The sequence below is a fragment of the Theobroma cacao genome, chromosome 4 (assembly GCF_000208745.1).
Source record: "Theobroma cacao cultivar B97-61/B2 chromosome 4, Criollo_cocoa_genome_V2, whole genome shotgun sequence".
NCBI lineage: Eukaryota > Viridiplantae > Streptophyta > Magnoliopsida > Malvales > Malvaceae > Theobroma > Theobroma cacao.
This window is the reverse complement of record NC_030853.1, coordinates 2,746,888-2,766,723: the sequence shown is the minus strand read 5'-3', so window position 1 is coordinate 2,766,723 and position 19,836 is coordinate 2,746,888. Positions and strand designations below refer to the sequence as shown.

General features: G+C 35.8%; 3 protein-coding genes across 4 annotated transcripts; all 3 read right to left on the bottom strand.

The window, feature by feature from the left end:
• LOC18601081 lies at window positions 1,232-2,844 on the bottom strand. The gene is made up of 3 exons (XM_018118965.1): window positions 2,345-2,844; window positions 1,873-2,148; window positions 1,232-1,475 (listed from the first exon to the last, which is right to left on the bottom strand). The coding sequence occupies exons 1-3, from the start codon at window positions 2,842-2,844 to the stop codon at window positions 1,232-1,234; spliced, it is 1,020 nt and encodes a 339-aa protein (XP_017974454.1).
• LOC18601080 lies at window positions 10,189-11,960 on the bottom strand. Of its 2 annotated transcripts, none has more exons than XM_007031896.2 (3): window positions 11,423-11,960; window positions 11,084-11,145; window positions 10,189-10,438 (listed from the first exon to the last, which is right to left on the bottom strand). In XM_007031896.2, exons 1-3 carry the CDS (start codon window positions 11,886-11,888, stop codon window positions 10,286-10,288), a joined length of 681 nt encoding a protein of 226 aa, XP_007031958.2. In that variant the 5' UTR covers window positions 11,889-11,960; the 3' UTR covers window positions 10,189-10,285. The 2 variants fall into 2 exon arrangements, with proteins under 2 accessions (XP_007031958.2, XP_017975147.1); XM_018119658.1 differs by having other exon boundaries at window positions 10,189-10,564; window positions 11,423-11,956.
• Window positions 15,539-17,257, bottom strand: LOC18601078 (NAC domain-containing protein 83). The gene is made up of 3 exons (XM_007031894.2): window positions 16,719-17,257; window positions 16,075-16,337; window positions 15,539-15,985 (listed from the first exon to the last, which is right to left on the bottom strand). Exons 1-3 carry the CDS (start codon window positions 16,900-16,902, stop codon window positions 15,713-15,715), a joined length of 720 nt encoding a protein of 239 aa, XP_007031956.2. The 5' UTR covers window positions 16,903-17,257; the 3' UTR covers window positions 15,539-15,712.

The window sequence follows — 19,836 nt, the reverse complement described above, 5'->3', positions numbered from 1 at the left end:
CCCAAAGGTATTGCCACAGGAAAAACAGAATCACAAACATGAACACAAAATTCACCCTAAACTGGCGAGAGGAACAGGAAGACATCTGCCCAACTAGCAACAAACTTTCCTAGGGTAGTATATTTTAACGAGGTCAACTTCTCTACCCACTCCCTCCTTGGCTAGAAGATCGGCTTCTTTATTCCCTTCCCTTAACGTATGTCTTATCTGCCAGTCATTCACTATTTTCTTTAAAACTTCGATGTGCAGCATCCATTTCCTCAGCCTCCAAAGTGTTTTGGAGGGTTCTTTAATCCATCTAATGGCATTTTAGGAGTCACTTTCAATCAGCAAAGAATGACTATTTGCCCATACTGAATTAGAGAACAAAATGAAAGCTTCCCTGATACCCAAATATTAAGTCAGATTGGAGTCACCCCTGCCAACAGCTTTGGAGAATTTGATAAGGACCTTTCTGTTTTCATTCCTAAGTAGACCACCAATCCCCGTTTCAACCGGGCATCCGTTAGCAGCACCATCGACGTTGAATTTGACCGTACCGGCTCCAGGTCTCTCCCATATTGTTAGAGGTCTTGTGTTCCCAATCCTCTGTTGAGAAATACCCACTGCAGGGAATCTATATAAGTCAGTAATAGAGCCAACATTATCGTTCCATCTAGCATTGACCCACATTGCCACTCTCAGTTTAATGAGTTCCCAGATGAACTCTTTGTCCCATATTTTATTGTTAAAAACACCTCGTTTCTGCCGATCCATACGATCCAAGTAATAGCGAAAATTGTTGTTTTCCATATTTTGTCATAGTTAGACCCCATCTTGATGGTATTCCATATGACCATCAACTCTTTGAATCTTGTTGGCATGACCCAAGTTAAGCCCCATTCATTACACCAATCGTACTAGAGACTTGTCACCCTTTTACACCCTACGAATAAATGATCAACCGTTTCCATAGAATCGTTACACAATGGGCACAAAGCATCGATATTGTTGATGATCCCTCTTTTCACTAACTCCCCTTTGACTGTGGCTTTTCCATGTAAGAGTTGCCATACTAACACTTTCGTTTTGTGCGGAGCTATACCCCCCCAAACCTATTTCCATTCCCTTTGTATAATTCCTCTCTGATCACCATTCTTTTGACAGAAGGATTTGACTAAGAAGGCACCACTCGCTGTTTTCTTCCATACAAGCTCATCTCTCATGTTTTCACAAAGAAAAAACTCACTGATTATCTTGTTGAAAGAGTTGTACTGCTCTTGTTCCCATTCGAAAATATTCCTCCTGAGCTTAACATTCCACTCCCAACTCCCGTTTTCCCATTGCCCGAACTCTTTGACAACTTTGCATTTGTTTTCCGCCAGGGCGTAAATTCTTGGAAACATCTCTTTTCAACAACCATTTTCAGTCCAATGATCCAACCAAAATCGGATATTCTCACCATCTCCAAACGCCAAGTCGAAGAAAGGTTGTACCTGCATGAAAAACGAGTTAGTGGGGATAAGGGGTTTTGTGATATTTTTCCACATTGAAGAAACTCTCTTCCCAATCAGCACTTGAGGCAGTTGACACTTTGTGTTATCTTCATTTTTTTCACTCACCACATTCCTCCACAGACTCTCTCTTTCTCTTCCGTACCTCCATATCCACTTGGTTAACGAAGCTCTATTTTTTGTCTAAAGGCCTATGATTTCGAGTCTCCCTTCTTTTGTTGACTTACACACCTTATCCTACCCTACATAATGAATCCTCTTGTTATTTTCGTTCCCACCCCAGAGGAATCTACGTTGTATTTTTTCAATCTCGTTACTCACTCCTATAGGCACGGGGAAGATGGACATGTGATAGGTGGGTAAATTGGAAAGCACTGACCTCATGAGCGTGATCTTTCCTCCCATGGATAGCAACTTTGATTGCCATCCAACTAGTCGGTTCTGAACTTTTTGGATAACCGGCCTCCATAACTGTTGTGATCTGTGATTAACACCTAAAGGAAGCCCTAAATAAGATGTAGGCAGTGAATCTCTTCCACATCCGACCAGGTTAGCCCACTCTTCCATAACCTCTAGCTCCATATCAATTCCAGTTAGGCTGCTCTTAGCAAAATTGATCTTAAGCGCAGACATCGACTGGAAAACTCTAAGCACCCTTTTTATGTTTCTTAACTGCTTCAGTTCAGGATAACAGAATATCATTATATCGTCCGTAAATTGAAGATGGGATACCGTGAGTCCATTCCTCCCGACAAGAATACCATTGAAAAAACCTTTTCTTTTAGCTTCTTTCATAAAACAACTAAATCCTTTCGCAATCAAGTTAAATAAAAAAGGGGACAGCGGACAACCTGGGCGAAGGCCTTCGTCGCATGCGAAAGTTCTTCGAGGGAGATCCATTCACAAGTATTGACATATGGACTGTGGATATGCACTCATGGATCCAACCTCGCCATTTTTCGTGGAAGCCCATCTTAGCCATAATAAAATCGAGGAAACCCCAATTGATGTAGTCATAAGCCTTCTCAAAATCCACTTTCAAAATCAACCCTTCAGTCTTTTCCTTCTTGATCAGATCAATGAGTTCATTAGCAACAAGAACCGCATCTATCAATTGCCTCCCCTTAACAAAGGCGAACTGGTTGTTTCCTACCACATCACCAATAACTACCTTAATTCGATTAACAAAGATTTTAGCCACAATTTTGTAAAGCCTGTCGACAAGGCTGATGGGGTGGTAATCTTTCATTTTCACAGGATTTCTGACTTTAGGAATCAGAGTAATGAAGGAGTTATTGACCCCGAGTTTAAGTTTACCCGTTGTGAAGAAATGATTGACAAATTCCATCATTTTCCCTTTGACGATCCCCTATTGTTTCTTAAAGAAATTCATATTGAACTCGTCCGGGCCTGAGGCTTTGCTTCCATCATAGTTGTTGACTGTCTCCCATACTTCCTCCTCTGTTGCTGGCCTTATCATTTCTTCCGCATTTCTCTGATTTATCTGCCTCACTGTATAATTTAAATCTTTTATTTCCAGCACCCCACCAAGCTTGAATAAAGATTCAAAGTGAGCCGCAATAATGTTCTTGACTTCAGCAGGATCCTCAACATACCTCTCACCCACTTTGACTTTGTCAATGTAATTGCTTCTTTTCCTGGCTGATGCCATACCATGAAAAAAATTTGTATTCCTGTCTTCTTCATTAACCCACTTCATTCTAGTTTCTGCCTCAATTCCTTTTCCTAGATCCTATATAGGTTCCATAGTTTAGCTTTCATAGTTATAAGCGCAACTCGAAAATTCTGTCCATTGTTACTGCTCAAGAAACCTTGATTTAGGTTAGTTAACTCCCTTTCAATCTGAGTAATCCTTTCAGAAGTGTTACCAACTTCCTGCTTCTGCCAATCTTTAATTTTGGGTTTGAGGCTTCTGAGTTTTTGCCACACACCCATGCTTCGTCCTTCGTCATTTTCAATATGATCTCAATGGCTTTTAACCAATTCCTGAAAACTTTTTTCATCTGACCAAAAATCAAAGCATCTGAAGGGTTTGGGCCCTAATTAAGGTTCTTAGACCCAATTTTTACTGACAATGATTCGATATAGAACACGATAAACAGGTTTGTAGTACATTATCAAATCGTTCCAAGAAATTAACATCAACAAGGAATTTATCTAACTTGCTAAAAGTCGCAACCTGCCAGTTGTTACACCATGTGAATTTTGCACCTGTCAGCAATAAATAGACAAGCCCCGTGAAGTTAATGAACTTATCAAAATGAGCAGCTGAGCGGCCAATGCTCCCTATTCTAATCCGTTTATCCTCGAATCTCACCGTGTTAAAATCTCCTCCTAATATCCACCCCGACCTCCATATTGGTTGTTGTTCACCTAATTCATCCCACAGCTCCTTCCTTTTTACTTCATCATTGAGGGCATAGATGTTGATGAATCCGCATTTGCATTCGATACCGTTAACTCTTCCTATCAGCATGATGAAATGTCTTTCAGTTTTGCATCCTTCAAGCACGAAAAACTTTTTCTGCCACAAGCTTAAGATACCACCCGATCTACCCTCGGCCTCAATAGCCTTTCCTTCAATCTCATCATCTTTCCATAATCTATCAAAAAGGCTTCTAAAAATTAACTCCAGTTTGGTTTCTTGGATGAACACCATGTTTGGTTTTTCAGTTTTTATAAGTTTCCTAAGGGCTCTCTTTTTCTCTACTCTCCCTAAACCTCTAACATTCCATGTTAAAAGAATCATGATAAAAGACAAGCCCACACTTACCTCAGCCCCACGAACTTCTCTACGCTGCCTTCACCTTTGCCCATTGGCTTCTCTTTCCATCTCGTGAAAAAAACTAACTACCTCCGCTCTGTTTACCTTGTATTGAACACCCAGTTCCCTACTTAAATTCCATGTTGCTTCAGCTTCTTCCCCTGCCTGATCGTTCCCTCTGACACTGCCATTTGTCGATTCTGTTTTACTTTCTCCTTTCCTAATTTTTCTATTTACCTTTGAACTGATAATTCCTCTGATCTTTTCTCTTATTACTCTCATTTGGTCACCAAAGGTAACACTCGTGGTCCGACTGTTCGCCTTTAACCTTCCCATACCGACTCTCACCTCTTCATTGAGATTAACAATGTCATCCCAATTAAACTGAAGCCTATTAGAGCATTCTCCTACTTTGCCTTCAACTAAGACCATCCCTGTTTCGACTCTTTTAGCCACTTTGTGCCCTTTACCTTCGTCTTTTTTAGGGGTATTCTCAATCAACTGTTCCACCTCCACTGTAACATCGTCGACCTTTATTCCTTTACCTCCTCTGGCCTCTTTTTTCCACTTCTTCTTTCTTGAGCTCTATTTCTCGATTGATTTTGGCTCGTTTTCCTTTATTAGTGCTCCGTCTTTCGTGCTGTTATGGTTGCCTTTTTCTTTGTGAAGCTTTTTCTTCACCAGTTCAGGTTCTGTTTCTCTGAGTTGAGCCCTTCCCTAACATTCACACCTTTTTTTTCTATTTGGACAGCAACTTTCACACGGTTGGGTCCTAATAGCAGAAACCAAACTAGCATTGGTCATATTTCTCCCCTCGAGTCGACCTGCTGGGTGCATTTGGGCATTGTTCGTGAACTTCCACTCTATTTCTTCAGCTGCACACGGCCTGGGCTTCAACCCGTCTTGGTCTTTCTTGATTATAACTTCTTTGATTAGTCTTTTTTTATCCTCAAAGTTGAGTCCATTAATTTTTCGTGGCCCACTCCCGATACTGGGCCTACCTTCTTTATTTCTTTTCAAGCCCTCTCTGAACTCCCCTTTTTCTTTTGAATTCAAAATAACCTTCCCACCTCCATACTGCTTTACCTTATCAACTTCATTTACTTCAAGGTCACATCTGGTCAGGCTTTCTACTAACAATTGTCTTCCAAGCCCAGTTCCATCGTATCTACTTTCACCACGTGTCAGCCTAATTGTTTCCTGTTCAACCAACTTTCTTTGGCACCTGTCCACTTTCCAGCTAGCACCGACACAGTCGAAATCTGCCTGCCTCTCCTCCACAGTTGATGGGGCCATAAACCCGGCCTCTCCATTGTTCTTTTTTTTTCGTTGAGCTCTTGTTATCATCATTGTCAATGTTACTGAGGTCACTTGTGCCCAAAATGACCGCTCTAATCCAGTACTTGACCCCATCGACATTGACTTTGTTCCTCAACGTGATCTTAAGCTTACTTGTGACCTCCACCAGAACCATAGCAAAGTTCAGTCTACCTTTATCCTCGGTTTGCTTAGGAGCGGGATATCATCAAATCTGACCCAGACAAGAACTTTCCTGTTTTCCACCCACTCATGATAGGGTTTTAAATCAATGAACCAAGAATCAAATATCTCTTTATACAGACTTAACAAACAATGCATAACTTCGGCATCATCAAAAGATACATATAACATCCTCCCCCTATGATTCTGACTCTGACTCTTACTCCTTCTGATTGTTAGGATCTTTGTATCTCTTCAGTGCTATACCCAACTCTTGGTCTTTCCACAACACTTCTATTCAACCAGTCGCTCTCTGCTTCCGCCAGCTGCACTGAGCATTCAATCCATGCTTTGAAAGGGCCAGCTTCCTTGCCTTCCTTCTGCTCCCTCATTTTCCCAACAAGTTCCATTGACCGTTCGGTTTCCTTTATGCTTTCTTTGCTTGTCCCCACAGATTCTGCTTTCGCGTCAAACTTTTTCTCAACTATATTCAGTCTTTGTTCATTGCATTAGTTGGTGTTGACTCCTGCCTTCAAGACATCTTTGTAGGATCTGGGTCCTACTTTCTCTCTAGTGCCCTTTTTACTGTCATGTGCTTTATCTGCCACTTTGACCACCAAAGTCCTTCCTTTGATTGAAACCCCTCTTCTCGCGTTAATGGCTCTCCATAACTCTCATTCGTACCTGTATCTGACAAAGGCAAATCTTGTGGAGCCTCTGTCTTTAGTCTTAGGAGATAAACGTCCACCACAACTCCAAATCTGTTAAACCAGTCCTTAATCTCCTGCCATTCTATGGATGGACATAGATTGCCAACGAAAATCGTGAAAAGACTATTTCTCCACTTTCTCATCTCTTCCTTACCCCAATGTCGATAATTCAGTCTGTCATTAGGTCGATCTGTTCCTCCGATCTTCACTCTTCTTGCTCTTTCAAAGTGTTTACTGTTCATGTGCCTAAATTGGGATTCTCTCATCTCTCTTTTGAAAACTTGTTTGATAGTATCACGCTTTTCAAGCATTTAGCCCTCACTTCCTTATTTTCTCTCTATTTCTATGCTTTTGTTTGGTTCATTTTTGAATTAAAAATGACTATTCTTAATGAATAAGGATGTAAACGAATACGGTATCATATTTTTTTATATACTCGATTTCGAATCCATTTAATTAAAAAACATCCAAACTGTATTAAAATCACAAAACATTATTCAAAACCAAATCCTATTAGTATAACATTATCCGCTAATTACTTATATCCATTAAATACTTGATTGAATAAATAAAAATCATATAAAAAATTTAATTTTATATTTACTAATTTATAAAAAAAAATTTGGTTAAAATGGTAAAAATCATCTTAAAAGTAAAGAGGATAAATATTCAAATTTCACAAATTATAAAATTTTAAAACATTATATAGGATATTATATATACATATGTATAATCACGTTCAGTAATTCATCCGTAACCGAATATAAGATACTTGAACCTTATGTTATTGGATTGAGTACATTATACCAATAAATTATTATTCGTTAACAACACGGAAAAATTAATATCAACTCTCTTTGATTTTAATCATTTTGGACTGAAATTTAAAATTTAGAATTGGATTTAATTTTCTGTTCCTCGAAATTAAGAAAAAGAAAAAGTAAGCAAAAAGTGCAACCTCCACCATTACGGAAAGAGTTGAGAATCTTAACTGAAAATGGTCTTGTCGTTGTCCTATTAAAAAACATTGGTTAACAACTTTAATGGGTAGTTAATCAACTGTTGTACCTAAAATTGAAAACAGTTTCTTCACACTAACGAGGATTGCCTTTGTCAATGACATGCTGATCTAAAGATAAACACCCTGAAATTATTAGGACACATTATTTGTTTTATCTTTTACTTTTTTTTTTTTTTTTGCATAGCTGTTGCTTTCAAAACTACGTAGTGATTTCCTATTTAATAGTAATCAGAGATATACAGAAGTTTTAACTTTGATATATTTTATACTAAAATTTGAAAAAAAAATTATAAATATTTAATATTTTTAATATAAAAAACAAAAATTTATTAAAAAATTTAGTATAAAAACTAAAAATCATTTTAAATTATTTCGGAAAAGAAACTGGAGTATATAAGAGAAATAACTTCAAGTACTTAGTCAGATGGAAGACAAGGAGGGCCTTTTGTGTTGCAAAAAGATAATGGAACTACAAGGTGAGATTAAACATAATTAAGGTTTGCTGGGGACAGCAAGTGAAACGGAAGACAATTAATGTATATCTTTGAATGAGGACTTTCCCTTGGTCAAAAAGGCTGGTTTTCTTGAAGCTTAAGGAAAGAAAGAAGAATGACAAGATCAAAGAGGAGCTACCATTTTCAAAGGGCCGCCTTCTTCAACTGTAGGCTAGGGGAAAAAGAGTGGTGGGTCGTGTCTAGTCGGTCCTGTATCAATACAACCAGAGGAGGGATGTTTTTGGTACGTTTTCTTCAACTCATGCTAATAGATAGTACCCAAACTAATATCTGATCCGATTCTTTTAAGTAATTAGAATAACAATTTTAGAATATGCATTATTTATAAATAATTTTTTTAATATTTATTTAAAAATTAAAGGATAAATTACTCTGGTCATTCCTATTTTCTTTCCTTCTAAAATTCCACTTTTATGATTACAATTCAAGGAGTCCCTACAGACAAAAGTCTTCCACTTCACTATGTATCCATCAAACCTAACAGTGACCACTTGCACATGTTTTGTCTCTTTTAGTTTCTATGACTAATGGTTTCATAGATTTCTTCTTCTTAGTGTTTTCTTTTGGGATGTGTAGTAAAACTTTGAAAAAGAAATTAGTGCTCTTTTCGTGTATCTGACCAAGAAAAAAAGGGTACCCTAGGAAGCACATTCTTTTTCCACATGTTGTGCCAAAAAGTTGAACAATACTTGGGATTATTGAGAGAAATAAGCTGGTAATGGTATTGGTCCGTCCTTCTCTTATGGCACAGGGAATCAGAGGTGGTTAACAGTTGAGATCGATCGATCCTCTGTACATTACCTACTACATGATAGTTATTCATTTGGAAACAATATCAGAAGCTAGACGCCTGTCTTGAAGAAAACAGATCCTAATCTTAAATGATTTGAAGGAAGAATTGAGCCGTATGCCATAAGAGAAAGCTACTTGTCGACACAAGAAGGAAATTGGGTGAATTTTAAATGAGCAGTTGCCTAGTGAAATGGGGTGCAAATGCTTTATCAGGTTGAGTCAATTCCGAAGCCAGTCTACCACTAGGCTGCCTGCAGACACTTCCTTCACTATACCATTACACGAGGCCAGCCTAAGGACTAGGTTAGTTAGGGTATTTAATTTTCAGGTATTCTGAATTCATTTGAGTTGATTATATAGGGTTAGGATGCTTTATATTTGAATTTGGGACAGGTTCAGGTGAAGTGTTTCCTACTTGTCTTGGGTTCAGGAAGGACAGGGGTATTATTGTAATACTAGAATTGTGATTCTTTCTATAAAACAAAAAAAAAAATATCTATGATGGTTTATCTTTTGTTATTAGTAAAATACGTATACTGGAGGTGAAATAATTTTCTTTCTTAGGTTGGGGTTGGGGGTCGGTTAAACCGAAACCCATGAATTGAAGAGATTCGAAAAATGAATATTTTACAAGTTTGGATATTTAAAGAATAGTGTTTATCTAATTCGAGTAAAATTGAATAGCAATTTCCAAATATTAATTGAATATTTATACAGTCAAGTATGTTGACAAATAATAAGATTCAATTATTAATACTTCAAAAACAAGGAATATCAAATCCGTTGCCATTCTTACTATAAAGAGTTAATATTTCACTATCTTGAAACTCAAGCAAAATTAAGCCTGACAACAAAAAGATTAGTAAATGAAAAGCTATTTATATACAATCAATCCATATCAGAATGTCATTTTAGAGTAATCCTTGAGTTTTTTGCCAAAGTATCCACATAAATGAAATCGAAAATTTAAAATTAATAAATATAATTAATTATTCACAAATTTTAACTTAAATCAAATCAAACAAATCCATCAATTAAAAGACGTGACAATTACTCATGCTACTCGCATAAAACGATTGCTTTTTTTTTTTCAAAGATTTTGATTTTTATATATTTATATTAGATTTATGCAATTACTAATAAAATTAAATAAATGGTAAATTTTATGGGAAAAAAAAACTGCAATTTCTATGGATGCAGATGAAGATAGAATTTGAGTGGGAGAGTGGGGGGAATTTTTCAAATCAAAAGGAGGAGATTTATAATTTAGAAAGAAAATAAATTGTTCTAATGTTTGCAATATATATAACTTTAGCATTCAGGACAATCCATTTTCTCCTGCAAAGAAATTTTTTTATATATTTAAAAAAAAAATTCGAATTCTACTCTTTTGACAATGAGATCATACACTAACTAATAAATTAAATATTTGAATACTCATGTGAAGAAATATAATTTGCATCTAATCAAGAAAATACAGAGGTCACATGTCAATTTTCCTGCTCTATCTTGTTCCTTCCATGGCTGAAAACATCTGGGGATGGAAAAAAAACACAGGCAGATGGAAGCTCTAAATTCAGGATTAAAATGGCCTTCATTCTTCTAGGATTACCAAGCAACCCTTGCAAACGAGCTTGTTGATGCTGTGACCATAAGGATTAGTTTAGATTATTGTAGAATCAGACTCTTAAAATTCTTTTTACTTTTGCTGAGCCAGTCCTAATTCCTTTTCCTATCCTTCCTCTCTTCCCTAATCGAGTTCTTGATCCCTGCTTAGAGAAAGGAAATGAAAATGGTTATATCTGAATAGGGTAACCGGACAAAACTATAGGCGATAAAAGCAAACTTTTTATCATTCTTTAAATGAAGTTATATGCATGATTGATACAGATAACAATTTCTTTCTGCCTTTATCTCATCAATCAAGTTATTCATAGAGAGACACTTTTCACAAAAAAAAAAATGGTTATTCATAGAGAGGCTGATTCCCATGCAAATTTGATGCCCACACATTGTGCTATTTTGCAGTTGGGTTTGCATGTCTATGAAGAGCCTCTAGACGAAGCATTTAAGCATTTCTTTGTTATTTTGTAAATTGAATTATGTTATATATAATTCTCAATATCGTTCTAATAATATCGTAATTTATAAGAATCATTCTGATTTAGTCTTTAATCTGTGCAATTATTATAATGTATGTAGGGCTGAATCACAATTTGATCGTTAAAACTGGATGGTGCTTGCTGACTCTACCAGGAGAGGAAGTTGGCTGTTCTTAATATTCATACCTTGTTGCTATTTCGAACATTGCTCTGTCGTTTGTCCTTCAATTTCCTTGCAGTACTATCACCTGTAAATACAGAATTGACATCAAACTCTCCGATGATAATTGGTTTTGCAAAGGATGCAATTGCCAGGAATTATCAGTTTCAGGAATTAAGTCACTAGGAAGATCATGCTTCTTTATCATTTTCGTGTGCCTCGCATCTTCCATGCAAAAAATTTCTACACTCTCTTCAGCATTTCACATCAATAACAAGAGTTAAAACTTAGCATTATCATACGTAGAATTGTTGTGATTTTGTTTATAGTTTCCTTGATGTTAATCCATGTAAAACCTGGCTCACCTTCACTGCTGTCATCATCAGACTGAGATAAAATGCAATATTCCCTGAAACTTGGCGATCTAGGATAAAAAATACAGTCGTCGTCCTCGCTATCTTCCTTATCACGGGCCTCCTTCTTCTTAACCTTTTCCATTTGGATCCCTCCTTTTCCCGCAGAATTCACCTTCTTCACATTGATTTCTTGAATCTCACCTTCTGCATGCTCTCCTTCTTTGCCACCTTCAGGCAACGGCTTGCAAAAGAGGCTACTGTCCACCACAGCACGATCATTCCTTGGATGAACAGGCCTGAATCGACGGGTTTGGGAGGAGGCGGCTGCTCCGTCGTCTGCAATGTCGAACTTTGAAACACCACAACCCATGAAGGAGGAAAGACATGCAAAAGGAACCAAGGGTATATCATCTAAATTCGGTTGATCATTAGAAAAGAGTCTGCTGCAACTATGGCCTTTTTCTGGAATTTGCATGGACAGGGAAAACCAGAGATCCAGCGAGAATTGTGGGATTAGGCTGATAACCACGAGAGGCTGAAGGGATTAAATTTTACATTTACTTGTTAGCTGTTAATTATGTTGTTGATCAGAGCCTTCCATTTTTTTTCCTTTGGTTGTTGTCTATAGCGGCAGATTCAGTATTTTTGCACGATGGATGTAAACATATAATGTCATGGATTGGATCAGGTTAATGGTTTGATTCGGAGTAAAAAATTAATCACTTTTGTAATAAAATTAAATTATAATATAAAATTTTATTAACAACTTAAACATAAACTTTCAGATTCACCAATATAAATAGATATAAAACAAAAAGAAAAATTAACATTAGATTTTCACATTAGGTATAATAATAAATATAAAGCTGAAAAAAAATTAACATTAGGTTTTCAGATTAAGCTAAAATATTTCATTAATAATTTAAATATAAGCTTTCAAATTCATCAATATAAATAAACATAAAAGCAAAAAAAAATAATATTAAATTTCACATTAAGTATCGTAATAGATATAAAACAGAAAAAAAATTAACATTAGATTTTCACATTAAGTATCATAATAGATATAGAACAGAAAAAAAATTAAAATTAGATTTTCACATTAAACTATCTTAAGACTTTGAAAGTTAACTTAAATTTCTTACCTCTACTCCAAACCAACTCATTTGATCTATGTAGAAAGGTAAAACTAAATATTTTGACTTTTATACACATAAAAATAAAAAATTAAAAACTGAAGAGTGACGGCCACCCCTCTCCCTCCGCTGATGTTTGATCAGTACAATAAAATTTAGCATTGATGTAACAAATTAAGCACAATGTTTTCTTAAAAGTCTTCTGTTTTTTTTTTTGTCAGTTAGAGATTCTACAGCAGGCTATAGCAGCTAATTTTAGCTAGTTATTCCCTCTTATGACGGACAAAGCTAAAAGCTTAAAGATATAGAAATAATTAGTGAATTAGTGATTAAAATTTGTAATTAACAATTCTACTTTAAAATGGAGGGGTAATGAAATCAAGACTAGAATTAAGAAGAAAAAAAAAATTCTATTTCACTTGATGCTTCCCTTAGTGTCTTTTTCATAATTTTACACAACGTATTCAATTTTATACTATCAATCAAAAATCTCAAACCTTAAACTTACCTATCATAAATAATAGTCTAACAATAAGAGTAATTTTAATATAAAAAATTTATTAAACATGTGACACAAAAATGAAACATCAAATGGAGACAACAGATTTATGTTTGACTTAACATCAATGTTTTTCAAGTAGTAGTTTTGCGTATAGTACTGGTTGTACCTTGTGCAACACTTGTTGTACATTAAGCATGCAATGGTGAAGATGAAGATGGTCAAGGTGTATTGAAGAAATTAGGCACCCCATAATAATCAAATAGTCCAATTAGGCACCCAAAAAAGAGTGACACGATGCCAAATTTTAAAAGTAATTGATCATCGAACGTTTGCCTAGGAAACCAAGTTCTTTTTAAATGGAACCCTTTTCTCCCGTGTGTTTTAGGCATCTTTGTTTGTGGAGCTAGAACTTGAAAGAGTTAGACATGGCCTTTGATGGAGATACCGAAGAATAAACAAAAGAAAATATTAGCTCACTACCACCCTCGAAGGCAATGCTAAGATAAGAAAGTTCTCTCCCGGATTGGGCAACTTCAGAATACACGCCCTCGTCCACCAGCTTGAGGAATGGAATACCAAGCTATGGCCTATGGGGTATCAAAGTCCTAAATTAACACTGATAAAAGAAAGAGCAGATACTAAAAGTTTGAGCTGACAGATATTGTATGAAGCCATTGATAGGATGATTATCTGCATCTTGCCACTGAATCAATCAACAAAAAGGAAGATGGATTTTTATTCTTAACTGAGATTAGATTGTTAATTTTATTTAATAAAATTGTCAATACTTTCACCAGGTCTCGGTGTTTAGCCTCTAGCTCTAGGTTGTATTTCACAAGCAAGTTTACTACTTGCTTGTACAATTGTTTTATCTGTTTCCGGAATTTAGAATTTAGTTGCTAGGAACCATTCCCCACCTAGCATGAAGAAAGGCTTCTTGGTGCAATTGGAAGTTACAAAAAGGAAAGCTTGTACTTGCACATTTATGGCCTACCACAACAACTAGACCACCTTCCATTGACAAAAATGGAGGCGTGAAAGTCAGCAATCTACGCCGCAAGCCAAACCCCATGTCTCTTTGCGTCTGTAACAGGAAAGACGTGATAAGATCATGATTCTTAAACCTCTGCCACAAGGAACTTTGGTCGGCAGTTCTGTAGCAGCCCAACCTCTCTCACGAAGAAGTTGCTGCTAAACTTTTCTTTCAGTTCCCTTACAGCAAATTGACTGCTTATAATGGAAACACTGTGACACAGAAGAAAAGAATCTTTGAACTTTGCTATGGACATGCACTAGTTATTGACTAACGTGATCAATCTGGTAGTGAACCCTCGATTAGCTGAAACTACCCTATGATTCAACGACAGCGGTATAGCATTTTGTCCAAAGGTAGCTAACAAACAACTCAAAACCCCACAAATATATATATATATATTTTCCTTTCCAAAATGTTTGTTGGGAGGTCATGTATTTTCAATAGTAGGGATTTTTGAGTTAGAAAATCATCTAAAATTCTCAATGTTTTCCTCTGTTTGTACATTGCATGTGGTACACATGTGAGTTGTCATTGACCCAACTTGCCTTGGGTCCTACTGAGATAAATAAAACGATGGTCTTTCAGAAGATTGCACGCTTGTGATCATCTGATGAGCCAAGTTAGTTTTTTTTATCACATCTAACCAACCAATCCATTTTCTGCAGTTTCTAATGTGTTGCTGCAATGACTTTTAGTTTCCCTTTATGCATCTTTTTTATTTGGATACTTGGATCTAGATGGGAAAACTTGGGGTGGTGGGAGAGTTGAGGTTAGGTTAAAAAAACCTAATTAAAAAAATATGTTCCTCTTCTTTGGCTCTATTGGCTGACAGGAAGAATCTTATTCTCATCATCCCATGAGAAGTTGTGTTACCCAAGCCTGGAAGTATTTAGAAAAACCCTTGTCTGTCTTTCTTCTCCCTTCCCAACACAACACAACCAAAACCATTCTTTAGCAGAAGAACACATTAATTACACAGAATCATTTTGAAATTGAAAGACAGTGAGAGAATCTGTTTTCTTTTAAAATGTGGCTGAAGGCCTTAAAATAATGTGCAAGAACAGAAGCCTAAAAAAGTCACCTAGATTCGATAAATGGAAGCATATTTTAGAAAGGAGTATTGAGTTCTGATGTTGGGAGTATATGAAGGGGTGGAGAATCAGCACCCATGTGCAGATGCCCTTTGCCACCATCGTTACAATGTCATGATTAGATAATACAGAACAGAACCCTTTTTCTACTTCTTTCCTTGGATGCCTCTTTTTCTGTAGTATTGTATTTTCTTTCATATTTGTATCTACTTTTAGTCATCTTTCTGTCTCAAAAATCATTTGCCTTTTGATAATGAAAGCTTAGATATGAGCAATAATTTGTGCCACCACTTTCCCCTCTCACCATAATTGTTTCAAATTTGAAGAAAACTAATAAAGCAGGATAGGGAGGGAGCAATATCATGGTAAAAGGTTTGGGATTTGCTTGCAGAACACAATTTCTCAAGTCCTTAAAACAGTCAAATTTGCCATTTTTTTTTCTTTTTCCTTTTTGCCCATTTCTCATTTCTTGCACAACAGTTAAAAGGATCTGATACAAAGTCTAGTGTGAACTGTTTTTCACTGCTTTCTCATTCAACGATTTGAGTAAGAACCAATGAAATCACTGCTTTCTTCCTCATCTAATCCATTGAGAGAAACCTCAGTAATTTCACTTGAACTCGGTGAAGAAGGTTGAGGAGGACCATAGACAGAGCAGTCTTCCACTGTAAAATCAATACAACTAGGCATGGTCACTGCACTGGTAGTCTGACTTTTGTTAGAACTGGCTCTATGTTTTTTAGCTTTTCTCTTCCTCTGAAACACCCGGAAAACCAACCAATCTCCAAACAATTTCCACTTGGACATCTGCAAATATTAGCAAAATCTTTGATGACTGCTACTTATATTTGCAGAAAAATGAGCTGTGCCACTAAATTAGTTTGTTGTTATGTTACCTGAGATGAACCGAGAGTTGCCGCAGAGCCGACAAGGCGATATTGATGTAAGAGCCATCGAATCTTGGTGTCACTGGAACGCTTCCTTTCACAGTAAATCAAAGCTTTTCTCATCCCAACTACTTGGTTGCTTCCAGAAGCTAAAATTGGTTTCTCTTTGCCAATTTGCTGCCAGTAACCAGAACCAGCTGCTCTCTTGCAATTCTTGTTACTGTCATTGCCATAGCTGTTGCTAAAGAAATACCTATTTTCTTTCGAATCACCTGGAAACCCACAAAAATTTAAACTCTTTTAGACAACCCCTTTCAAATTTGATGCTCTAGACATGGTAAGTTTGATTACTATACTACAAATTCTCAGGCTGCCAACACAGCACATGTTACATATTGCTGACAGTTTTTGTTTCCTGAAGTTTGACAGAACTTTGCATGCTTGTTTTCCACAACTTTCATTATCGCATGGAATCCTGATAAAATTATATTAAGAGAACTTGACTATTGAAGGATGATTAAGGACATGTACAAAGATCTGATAAACAGAAAATTTCACTAACTAAAGTTGGGTTTCAAAGAACTAGAAAAAGCACTACTTAGAGTTGACACTATGAAAGCATTAACCTTGAGAGAAATTAAGGGGCAGCTAACCTGGCAAGCTCCAAGGATCAGTCTGGAAAACATCAAACTCGGGAATGACAGAAGCAGGTAATGGGAGACTCAAAGCCTTTCTCTTCAGGTAATGAACCACAAGTTCTTCATCTGTAGGATGGAACCTGTAACCAATGGGCATCTTGATCCCTCCATTTACAACAAAGTTTTGACTACTTTCCATGCTCAAAACTCTCACCGAAACCTCTTCAACCAGCAAGCTTAAGTTGTATGTTTGTCTTCTCTCAACCAACCACCAACTTGAGCTAGCTTAGCTGATTGAAAATCAATCAAAGCAACATGTAGGATTGGAACTGTGCTAATAGAGAGAGAGAAGAACCCAAAAGGAAAGAAAAGGCCAAAACAAAACGAAGACTTTAGTTGGGTTTCAATGGCTTTGTAGGGAGAACAAAGACAGGGAGGTGCCCTTTTTATATACAGAGCAGAAGAAATTCCGTTCCAACTCAAAGTTCGAACAACTCCTCTTTATTCTGACTCGGAACTCCTTCCTTGACTAAAACCCCCTCCCTTTGCTTTATGTTGACAGGTCGTTTCTTAGACAAACGTGTAAGAAAACTTCTACTGTTTTTGGTCAAGACACCCCCCCATCTGCTCTCTCTACAGTCAGGCCCACGTGTGCCACGTCTCTACTGATTTTCCTTCAGGGTTCGGCCCCCTCAAAAGATCCAAGGGTCCGAATAGGTTTTGGATAACATTGTAGGCAAGTATCACAGTCCTCATCATTTCTGTTCATTCCATCACAACCGTTCATCTGAGTTTATAGATTCTATACATTATCACTAAATTAAATCTAGCCATTTTCTTAACTAAGCCATAAATACTCATAACTTATAACATATTTATTTTAAAAGATTTTTTAATTTTTATCTTTATATATTCATGATGTAACATTTTACGATTAAGTGAAGGTATGTAAACACTTTATACTAACCGAATATTGAATATAAATTCGGATAAAAATGATGATTACGTATATCGGCGGACAATTAATCTTGTATGGGCTTACATGATGAAGAAGAAAACCTTAGAATTCACCCAAAGTGAAAGTGGGACCTTGTTTTGTGTCCCAATCCTTCAAGCAGAATGATATATAGATTTTGTTGTTAGATTTTTTCTTTGTTACCCTGTTGTGTGAAAACCCTTCAAGCTTGATAATGGAGATATGGTTGTTACTTATTACCTTATGTGATTGCAAGATTTTTGGCTTAAAATCAAAGGTTATGCCGACATCAAAAGCTTAAAAGTTAGTTCTTATATTCCCCAACAACTAGATTTGTTTCATAATTTTGTTGGATGGAATTTTTTGTTTTTTGGTATTCGGATGGAATATTTATCATTTTTCTTTTGACTTGTCCATCTTTTTACAGCTCCATTTCCCACTCTTCCATTAGTTTCCTAGATGGTTTAAAGAAAAAGGGTTAATAAGTAGTGGTAGAAAAGAATTGAAGATGAATTAGTCCTGCAATTATTAAAAATATGAGAAAAGAAATAAGAAAAGTAAGCAATTTGTGAGTCATACGATGAAAGATAGGAAATGGGTTAAAAAATTGAACATTACTAAAATACTAATTGACCCTTTTTTCTTACCATTCCAAGTTAGTTAAAAGATTGATTTCAAGGAGTTAAAATCCAGTGAAAATAAACTATTTTTTTAGTCAAATTATGCAATTAAATTCTGCATTTTATAAAAAATTTTGATTTAATCAATGTACAATAATTTTTATAAATAGAGTTGATATATATTTTTTTATTTATTAATTTCAATTTAAATCTTAATACGGTTAAAGACATTAGCGTGGTACGTTGATCATATTGACATGACATTGATAAGATGATTTGACATTTTTTTATATTGTTTGGATATTTAATTAATTAAAAATAAACACAAAACTTCTTATATCATGTCACATTATAAAATATTCATACCATAAAACGTCACATCTAAGAGAAAGGTTTAGGCTTTTGCTTATATATATATTATACTCGGGGATGTTGAATTCAATTAAAAAATACATGTGAAAAATGTGAATGCAAATCATACACTAAAAAGAAGAAACTTATATTTGATTGCCAAAAGTGAAATACTACTTCACCTTAATGCCTTTATTTGTTTATTGGGAAATTAATCATCATGAAACATTAAGTACTATAATTTTTTTTTCCCTTTTATCTTTTAATTTCAAAGAAGAGTTCCATCCCCAAAAGAACCACCACCACCACCACCACCACCATCACCCCCATTTCCATAACAGAGAGTAGTAGTCATCCACATGAAGAAACACAAAGAAAAAAAGAAATCAAGCCCTTGGTCAACCATGATAATGACATTGATGAAGGGTAAACAACCCACCATAAAATAATAATCCCATGTTTTTTTTGTTCTTTGTTTTTTTCCCCTCACATTGACATTTGCAAACTACCTTTTGAAGAACACAACACCTCTAGATGCGTGTTTGAACACATTTTGGTTTTGATTTGTCTCAATTAATGAAGATTGGCCAGGTTGTGGGTGTGGGTGTGGGTTTGGGGGGAGAGAAGACTCTTTCTCCCCTCTCTTTCCCAGCCTTGAAGTTGACAATTTTGGGTAAGAGGAGAGGGGCCATGATTATGTGTGTCTGTTCTTTTTTTACATTATCATCTTCCTTATTCTTCTTTAATACTCCTAAGAAACCATTTTTGGCTTGATTTGTCCATTGCTTAGTCCAGCTGTTTCATCATATATTTTTGTAAAAGACCCTTTTGGCCGGTGTCTTCCCCACATCATTCTCATCTCTATGATTGTTGTAATCACAAAGATGGTTTCTTCTTTTCCTTTTTGTTGGCCACAAATTAATGATTAATTCTTCATTTCTTGTATAGTATTATTACTTTTCTCTAGTTAATTGCATTAATTTAGTCCATGTTCATGTACCACATATCTTTTTAATTAAATAATATCAATAAATTGAAATTATTGGAGACAAGTTTCATTTGAATTTGTTCATTGAGTTTCTCGTCTTAATGTATAGGTATAAGGTCTATAATATATTATCAACATTATTATAAATTATGTTCCACATTATTTTGTTTTACTCTTCATCAAAAACTTATACATGCA